At 39.1% G+C, this 10,268-nt stretch overlaps 1 protein-coding gene across 1 annotated transcript in view; it reads right to left on the bottom strand.

Annotated features, from left to right (window-relative positions):
- Nucleotides 1–8,237: 8,237 nt before the first annotated feature.
- The window catches only part of prrc2c (proline-rich coiled-coil 2C), a 62,237-nt gene continuing 60,206 nt past the window's right edge, over nt 8,238–10,268 (bottom strand). The window contains exon 34 of the mRNA XM_061888482.1: nt 8,238–9,643. Coding sequence (XP_061744466.1) covers nt 9,410–9,643 — 234 coding nt within the window. The 3' untranslated portion in view covers nt 8,238–9,409. The remainder of the gene's footprint in view (nt 9,644–10,268) is intronic.

The following is a 10,268-nucleotide window of genomic DNA, read 5'->3' as shown; positions in this document are numbered from 1 at the left end:
CCATTCCAATTTTTCAGCCTATATGGGAATCGCGGGCTTTCCCTTGACAAATTCAAAAAGTTCCCAGATATCCCGGAATTCCAGGTTTCCCCGGACATTTTTCCCATTCAAAATGAATTGGCCATTTTTCAATTTTCCAACATTTCCACATTTTATCAACTGATTCAAATCATTCCACTTTCAACATATTCCACTTATCCTGGACATTCAAACTATCATTTTTCCAAGTTGAAAAAAATTCCCAGAATTCCCGTTTTTTTTCACCTATTTTTCTATCGACTAATCGGATTACTTCCACATTTTTCAAACCACTTCAACCGTTCCACCGTCAAAACATTCCTCTTAATCAGGACAAAAAAGGAAGTTGTGAAAAAATTCCCGGTTTCCCCGAAATTCCATAATATAATTTCTCAATTCTGCGATGAGGTGGCGACTTGTCCAGGGTGTACCCCGCCTTCCGCCCGATTGTAGCTGAGATAGGCGCCAGCGCCCCCCGCGACCCCGAAAGGGAATAAGCGGTAGAAAATGGATGGATGGATGGAATTTCTCAATTAAAAATGTTACTACTTCAACATTTCTCAAACGATTTGAAAAATTCCAGTGCCAACTCATTCAGAACATTCAAATTTTTTAACATTTTCCAAAAAATTCCCACTTTTACCGAAACTTACATAACATTTCCATTGAAAATGGGACATTTTTCACAGTCCCACATTTTTTATCCAATTCAAACCGTTCCAACATCAAAATATTCAGCCTGTTCAGGAATTGTGTGCTCCCTTTCAACATCTATAAAAAAAGAATTCACGGATGTCCTGAAATTCACAGTCTTTAGGGACATTTTCCCCTTTCAAAATGAATGATCCATTTTTCAAACTTCCACAATTCCCACATTTTTCAAAACATTTAACGTCAACACACTCCGCCCATTCTGGACATTCAAACTATCGTTTTTGGATGTTCCAAAAAATTCAAGAAATTAACCGAATTGCCATTTTTTCACCCATTTTTCTGTTGACTACTCCTTCCACATTTTTCAACCCACTTCAAACATTCCACCGTCAAAACATTCGTCTTAATCTGGACAAAAACAAAGTTGTTTTTTGAATTGGAAAAATTCCCTGTTTTCCCAAAATTCCATAATACATTTCTCAATTAAAAATGTTACTACTTCCACATTTCTCGACCGATTTGAAAAATTCTAATGCCAACTCATTCAGAACATTCACGTTTTAACATTTTCCCAAAAATTTCCGCTTTTCCCGAAATTTACATAACATTCCCATTGAAAAGAATATGACATTTTTCAAAGTTCCACAACTCCCACATTTTTTATCCGATTCAAATCGTTCCAACATCAAAATATTCAGCCTGTTCAGGAATTGTGTGCTCCCTTTCAACATCTATAATAAAAAAAAATTCACAGATTTCCTTAAATTCACAGTCTTTAGGGACATTTTCCCCATTCAAAATTAATGATCCATTTTTCAAACTTCCACAATTCCCACATTTTTCAAAACATTCCAACATCAACACATTCCACTCATCCTGGACATTCAACCTATTATTTTTCCAAGTTCAAAAATATTGCATGAATTCTCATTTTTTCAAACCCTTTTTTCACCCATTTTTCTGTTGACTACTCCTTCCACATTTTTCAATCCACTTCAACCATTCCACCGTCAAAACATTCCTCTTAATCAGGACAAAAACGACAGGAAAAAATTCCAGATTTTACCGAAATTCCATAATACTATTTCTCAATTAAAAATGTTACTACTTCAACAATTCTCGACCGATTTGAAAAATTCCAAAGCCAAATCATTCAGAACAGTCTCATTTTTAACATTTAACAAAATTCCTGTTTTTCCCGAAATTTACATAAAATTTCCATTGAAAAGAATGGGAAATTTGTCACTGTTCTACAACTCCCACATGTTTCATCCAATTCAAACTGTTCCAACTTCAAAATATTCAGCCTGTTCAGGAATTGTGTTCTCCCTTTAAAATTATTTCCACATTTTCAAAAAAAAAATCCCGCTTTTCCTGGACTTCCCAAATTTCCATGAAATTCCCATCGAAAAGAATGGGACATTTTTCAAAGTTTCATAACTCCCAAATTTTTTTATCCGATTCAAACCGTTCCAACTTCAAAATATTCAGCCTGTTCAGGAATTGTGTGCTCCCTTTCAACATTTATGACATTTTTTTTTACTGCATTTCTTCAAATTCACAGTCTTTAGGGACATTTTTCCCATTCAAAATTAATCAACCATTTGTCAAACTTCCACAATTCCCAGTTTTCCAATCATTCCAACATCAACCCATTCCACTCATCCTGGACATTCAACCTATCATTTTTCCAAGTTCAAAAAAATTCCATGAATTCCCAGAATTCCTGTTTTTTCAAACCCTTTTTTCTGTCGACTACTCCTTCCACATTTTTCAACCCACCACAGCCGTTCCACCGTCAAATCATTCCTCTTAATCAGGACAAAAAACAAAGTTGTTTTTTTAAGTGGAAACATTTCCCTTTCTCCCAAAATTCCTCAATTAAAAATGTAACTATTTCAACATTCCTCGACCAGTTTTCAAAATTCCAACACAAACCATTCACTCATTCAGAACGTTCACATTTTTTCCACATTTTCCAAAACATTGCCGCTTTTCCCAAACTTCCAAGATTTCCATGAAATTTCCATTGAAAGGAAAAGGGACATTTTTCAAAGTTTCATAACTCCCAAATTTTTTTAGCCGATTTAAACCGTTTCAACTTCAAAATATTCAGCCTGTTCAGGAATTGTGTGCTCCCTTTCAACATCTATTTAAAAAATTCCCGGATTTCCTTAAAGGACTACTGAAACCCACTACTACCGACCACGCAGTCTGATAGTTTATATATCAATGATGAAATATTAACATTGCAACACATGCCAATACGGCCGGTTTAGTTTACTACAATTTTAAATTTCCCGCGAAGTATCCTGTTGAAAACGTCGCACTATGACGTTTGACGTCACCGGTTGTAGCGGACATTTTTTTCCAGTCCGCTCCAAGCTATAAGTAGTCTGCTTTAATCGCATAATTACACAGTATTCTGGACATCTGTGTTGCTGAATCTTTTAAATTTTTTTCAATTAATAATGGAGAAGTCAAAGTCGAAAGATGGAGGTGGGAAGCTTTTAGCCTTTAGCAACACAAACACAGTCGGTGTTTCCTTGTTTCAAATTCCCGAAGGTGAAGCTTTAATATGGAATAGAGCGGTCATGCGAACATGGATCCCGACTACATGTCAACCGGCAGGTTTCGTGAAAAAAATTGTGGTAATAAGTCGGCTCTTACCGTAGTTATGAGCGGAGCTTGCGTCCTCCTGCAGCTGCGGACTATTACCTCCTCCGACCGGAGACACTGGTGGTCACCTCACCCCTCCGACTTTCAGGTACCATATAATCTCACTAAAACACTAGTAACACAATAGGCAGATAAGGGATTTTCCAGAATTATCCTAGTAAATGTGTCTAATAACATCTGAATCGCTATCACTGCCCTCGCCTTTTTTTTTCTTTTTCTAGTCCTTCACTCTCACTATCCTCATCCACGAATCTTTCATCCTCGCTCAAATTAATGGGGATATCGTCGCTTTCTCGGTCCGGATCGTTCTCGCTGCTGGTGGCCATGATTGTAAACAATGTGAGGATGTGAGGAGCCCTACAACCCGTGACATCACGCGCACATCGTCTGCTACTTCCTGTAAAGGCAAGGCTTTTTTATTAGCGACCAAAAGTTGCGAAGTTTACCGTGGATGTTCTCTACTAAATCCTTTCAGCAAAAATATGGCAATATCGCTAAATGATCAAGTATGACACATAGAATGGACCTGCTATCCCCATTGAAATCAGAAAATCTTATTTCAGTAGGCCTTTAAATTCACAGTCTGTGGCAGGGCTAGGGAACCTATGGCTCTAGAGCCAGATGTGGCTATTTTGATGACTGCACCTGGCTCTCAGATAAATCTGAGCTGACATTGCTTAACAGGATAAGTAATGAATAATTCCAATGGTAATCACAGCGTTAAAAACAACGTTCAAAACATAAAACATTCTCATGCATTTTTATGTTCAAGAAGTTGCGTTAATGGTAAGAAGTAATTTATTTATTAATGGTTAGTGTAGGGCTTGCCCTCCTGGGGGTTCTTCAGACCACCAAGAGCTTGTTCTAGGGTTACAATATTGTTTTATTTTAGTTTGCTCTCAGTTGCTTTACAGCAATTGTCTTTTTCTCTTTCATCCTCACTCGCGCTCTGGCTCCAGCCCCAACTATGTCTCTCCTCCTGGCTGCTGTTTATAACAGAGCGACAGGTAATTAGATAAAAAGGCCCAGGTGGGTCTTCTACGCACCTGTCGCTGATTTCGAGGCCAATCCTGGCAACATCCCGCTTTGCTGCAGGCCCGCAGGCCACACCCCCTCCACAGTTAGCTTCAGAATAACAATGTTATTACAAAGAATAAGAGACTTATTATACTCTGAAAATGTTGGTCTTACTTAAAAATGCACGCGTTTAGTTGTGTTCAGTGTTAAAAAATATATTATATGGCTCTTAGGGAAATACATTTTAAAATATTTGGCTTCTTGGCTCTCTCAGACAAAAAGGTTCCCGACCCCTGGTCTATGGGGATATTTTCCTCATTCAAAATGAATGATCCATTTTTCAAACTTCCACAATTCCCACACTTTTCAAGACCTTCAAACATCAACACATTCCACTCATCCTGGACATTCAAACTAACACTTTCCCATCCCATCCATCCAATTTCCTACCGCTTGTCCCCATTAGGGTCGCGGGGGCGGCGGATCTCACCTGCATTCGGGCGGAAGTTCAACACCAAATTCCGGTTTTACTGGTAATTTTAATTGTTCTACATCAAACTATTCTTACATTTGTACTACATTGTCAGCATTTCTCTAGTTAAGTGCGACTCACTCTTCATTGGACAAGTGTTTTAAGCATGTTGGCACTGGGAAACCGCCATTCTAGTAGCGGTTAGCTAATTAGCTCGCTGTTTCGATACACAGTTTAGAAAACACATTGACGTTTAAAGACAAATATATTTTTAATTAAATTACCTTAGAAACTTGATCCAAAAGAGCTCCAGGAGGGGCGAACAAATGACGTATTGATGCTAAAGGAGGGGCGACCACGATCGATAGCTGGCGTTTGCCGCCAATGTAAGTCCAGATGCCGCGGTGTATTCTGGGAATTGTAGTTTTCCAATTTTTAAGAGTACATTGTGCATTTCTTACTGTTGTTTAATGAGTTATTTTACTTCTGTACTTAACTCGATTTCCAATTGAATTTGCTATTGAGTTAAAACATGAGCAACATGTTTTTGTAAAAAAAAAAAAAAAAAGCACCCAGGCATACACATACTTGGGGAGGCATAGCTCGGTTGGTAGAGTGGCCATGCCAGCAACTTGAGGGTTCCAGGTTCGATCCCCACTTCAGCCATCCTAGTCACTGCCGTTGTGTCCTTGGGCAAGACGCTTTACCCACCTGCTCCCAGTGCCACCCACACTGGTATAAATGTAACTTAGATATCGGGTTTCACTACGTAAAGCGCTTTGAGTCATTAGAGAAAAGCGCTATATAAATATAATTCACTTCACACTATTAATTTATTACAGAGCCCCTCAAGGGACATGGGAAAAAAATTGAGAATTGTTTTTTTCCCCCATGTCCCTTTAGGGCAGGGGTGTCCAAACTTTTTCCAAAAAGGGCCGCACACTGACGAGTCAAAGCATGCGCGGGGCGTTTTAAAATGTTATTTTGTAAAACTAAAACAAAAAAAGTATCTAAAAAAGAGATGCATTTACAGACAAAACATTGTGTCTGCTTAGTATTAATTATTAGTATTTAAATTAGCTACCATATTTGCTTATTATGCTTACATTTTTACTGTTTTTTGTCTGATTTTATTTCAATAATATGCTGTGGGCCAAAAAAACTTAAGCTGCGGCCACAAATGGCCCCCGGGCCACAATTTGGACACCCCTGCTTTAGGGACTCTGTACTTTCTGCTGTCAGTGGACCTCTAAATAACCTTTTATTTTTATTTTACATGATTAGTGGAGTTCAATTTCAATCTTAGTACTCTTATCACTTCTAACACTAACCATTAAAAATGTCAAAATTTAGCTGGTTGTACCCAATATTGTGGTAATTTACTGTACTTTAGGACAGTGGTTCTCAACCTTTTTTGAGTGATGTACCCCTTGTGAACATTTTTTTAATTCAAGTACCTCCTAATCAGAGCAAATGATTTGTGGTTGAAAAAAAGAGATAAAGAAGTAAAATACAGCACTATGTCATCAGTTTCTGATTTATTAAATTATATAACAGTGCAAAATATTGCTCATTTGTAGTGGTCTTTCTTGAACTATTTGGAAAAAATATATATAAAAATAACTAACAACTTGTTGAAAAATAAACAAGTGATTCAAATATAAATAAAGATTTCTACACATTGAAGTAATTAACTTAAAGTGCCCTCTTAGGGGATTGTAATAGAGATCCATCTGAATTCATGAACTTAATTCTTAACATTTCTTCACAAAAAAAAGAAATCTTTAACATCAATATTTATGGAACATGTCCACAAAAAATCTAGCTGTCAACACTGAATATTGCATTGTCGCATTTATTTTCACAGTTTATGAACTTACATTCATATTTTGTTGAAGTATTATTAAATAAATATATTTAAAAAGGAATTTTTTTCGCTATTTTTAGAATATTTTCAAAAATTCTCACGTAACCCTTGGCATATCTTCAAGTACCCCCAGAGGTAGGTGTACCCCCAATTGAGAACCACTACTTTAGGACAACGGTCCCCAACCACCGGTACCAGTCCGTTACGCAATTGCTACCGGGCCCCAGAGAAATATTAAATAATTTATAGACTGCATTTTCTGCAAATTAACTTTCGCCTGTACAAGACACACCAATAAGCTTGTTTATAGATGTACAATAAAACTCCTCATAGGAATTTAACATTTATTTTTTTCAACTTTGTGGCATGATATAATGCACTTTAAAGAACATACAGTGGGGCAAAAAAGTATTTAAGTCAGCCAGCGATTGTGCAAGTTCTCCCACTTAAAATGATGACAGAGGTCTGTAATTTTCATCATAGGTACACTTCAACTGTGAGACAGAATGTGACAAAAAATCCCAGGAATTTTAAATAATTTATTTGTAAATTATTGTGGAAAATAAGTATTTGGTCAACCATTCAAAGCTCTCACTGATGGAAGGAGGTTTTGGCTCAAAATCTCACGTTACATGGCCCCATTCATTCTTTCCTTAACACGAATCAATCGTCCTGTCCCCTTAGCAGAAAAACAGCCCCAAAGCATGATGTTTCCACCCCCATGCTTCACAGTAGATGTGGTGTTCTTGGGATGCAACTCAGTATTCTTCTTCCTCCAAACACGACAAGTTGAGTTTATACCAAAAAGTTCCATTTTGGTTTCATCTGACCACATGACATTCTCCCAATCCTCTGCTGTATCATCCATGTATCCATTTTGGTATAAACTCAACTCGTCGTGTTTGGAGGAAGAAGAATACTGAGTTGCATCCCAAGAACACCAAACCTACTGTGAAGCATGGGGGTGGAAACATCATGCTTTGGGGCTGTTTTTCTGCTAAGGGAACAGGACGATTGATCCGTGTTAAGGAAAGAATGAATCGTGAGATTTTGAGCCAAAACCTCCTTCCATCAATGAAAGGCTTGAATGGTTGACCAAATACTTGTTTTCCACCATAATTTACAAATAAATTCTATAAAAATCCTACAATGTGAATTTCAGGATTTTTTTTTTCACATTCTGTCTCTCACAGTTGAAGTGTACCTATGATGAAAATTACAGACCTCTGTCATCATTTTAAGTGGGAGAACTTGCACAATCGGTGGCTGACTAAATACTTTTTTGCCCCACTGTACAAAATATAAATGTGACAGATTGTAGCCAAAAGCTGATTTTCACCTGCATCTCATTGCAAAGAAACAAGTCAAAGGCTTGCACTAATTCAGCGTTCATGCACCTCTTTTTGCTGTGTTTATCCATGGTGGAAAAAAGCTTGGTGGGACCCATACTATAGAATATGCAACTGTTGGAATGTCACCTAGTGGTCAAACGTGGTAACTGCAGGGAGCAAACAGCACACACAAGAAAGCAACTGTATATTATTTTTTATTAGTTTCTGTAACCAAACCAGGAGAATGTAAATAAGACCGTACATATTTTAATACAGCGATGTAACCCCTGTACAAGTACAACAAAACAAAAGAAAAATCCTCACTCTCCTTCCCCTCATCCATCCTCTCCAAAATGAAAAGAGCTCCAATTCAGTCGACTCACCGAAGGAGCGTCCACAAGCCAGAGATGAGAGCGTAGTTGGTTGGTTGTTTGAGAGGCGATGGCAGAGATAAGAAACAGCACTGATTGCCCTCATCAGTAATAAAAAAAAAACGAACGAGAAACAGGAAGTGTCCATCTGCCCATACATGCTGCATAATTCACATTTCAGCTCCTTCTAAGCCATGTTTTTGTTGCATGGGTTCAACGGCCTCAAATCCAGCTATGGGCACTGATATCAGACACGAGTCGCAGGTTCGGCTGCTTGAAAGTAAAAGTGTGTATGCGAGTGTGTGTGCGAGATCAATCCGCAATCCTAAACGACTTCATCCCTACGTTTTCTTTAACCTTTGGCTAAATAATACAGGTGTGAGCCCACTTGAACACCTCTCACACACACACATTGCACACAGGTAAGGGAAAAAGAGTGAGAGCGGAAGGCAGGAACAAACGCTCACTAAAACGACATATCAGTCATCGCCATTCAAATCAACTGCTGCATCTTTCACAAAAAAAAAAAAAAGAAAGGATTTGACGTTTTGTAGCCTTAGCACGGGCGGTGGGGATATTTGTGTGTGAATGTGAAACAGTCAAGTGAAAGCACACAAAAATCTCGGGATTATGTGAACCGTGTACCCTTAACAGGATTGTTTGGACTACAAAAAACAAAAAGGATAGATTCTTTCGTCAACCAAACAGGTCAAAAGTGATCCTATTTAGAGCAAAAAAAAAAAATACATGTTTAAAAAAAAAGGAGCTGAACTCAAATGAGCTATAAAAAACAAGAACTCAGCAGCAAATCTCATTTCGATTCTCTTTATCTACCGTCACTGTAGATGTTTCTATGGAGCAACTTGAGCAGCCCATTTCCGAAAAAAGAACAAAGGGAGCTGAGTCTAACGGCTGCAACCGCCCTGACCCCGCCCGACATACACGTACACAGAGCTGATAAGAGGCGGTGATTGAGTGGCTGGATTCTCCCGTCTGTTCCCTACTTGCCCTCCTCTGGCTTGATGGCCTGCGGTTTGATGGGCCCGGTCCGTATGGGCTTGGCCGAGGAGATGGGCGGCTTGTCTGCGTCGGGGCGCTCGCTTCCCCCTTGGTGGTTGGGTGGCGGAACGTCCAGCGGGGGCTTGATTACCTTGCTGGCTTGCGGGGCCTTGAGTTGCTGCTGCTCCGAGAAGAACCGGTGAGTGGACTGCAGAACCTCGGCCCGCTGTTTAGCCTGGAAGGAGGAAGTAAAAAAAAAAAAGGGGATCAGCAACCAATCAAAAACTGTGACATTACTGCCCTACTGAAATGAGATTTTGTTATTCAAACGGGGATAGCAGGTCCATTCTATGTGTCATACTTGATCATTTCGCAATATTGCCATATTTTTGCTGAAAGGATTTAGTAGAGAACATCGACGATAAAGTTCGCAACTTTTGGTCGCTAATAAAAAAGCCTTGCCTGTACCGGAAGTCGCAGACGATGTGCGCGTGACGTCACGGGTTGTGGAGCTCGTCACATCCTCACATTGTTTACAATCATGGCCACTAGCTGCGAGAGCGATTCGGATCAAGAAAACGACAACTCCGCCTTTAATTTGAGCGAGGATGAAAGATTCGTGGATGAGGAAAGTGAGAGTGAAGGACTAGAAGAAAAAAAAATGACGAGGGCAGCGGGAGCGCTTCAGATGTTGTTAGACAAATTTACTAGGCTAATTCTGGAAAATCCCTTATCTGCCTATTGTGTTACTAGTGTTTTAGTGAGATTATATGGTCGTCCCTGTACAACCTGAAGGTCAGCCCCGCACCTTTCTTCAGCACCAGTCGACGGGTAGTGGCAATGCCCATCTCTTCCCTTCG

This window comes from Nerophis ophidion, linkage group LG26 (genome assembly GCF_033978795.1).
Source record: "Nerophis ophidion isolate RoL-2023_Sa linkage group LG26, RoL_Noph_v1.0, whole genome shotgun sequence".
Taxonomy (NCBI): domain Eukaryota; kingdom Metazoa; phylum Chordata; class Actinopteri; order Syngnathiformes; family Syngnathidae; genus Nerophis; species Nerophis ophidion.
The sequence above is the reverse complement of the archived record's forward strand: the minus strand, read 5'-3'. Positions and strand labels throughout refer to the sequence as shown.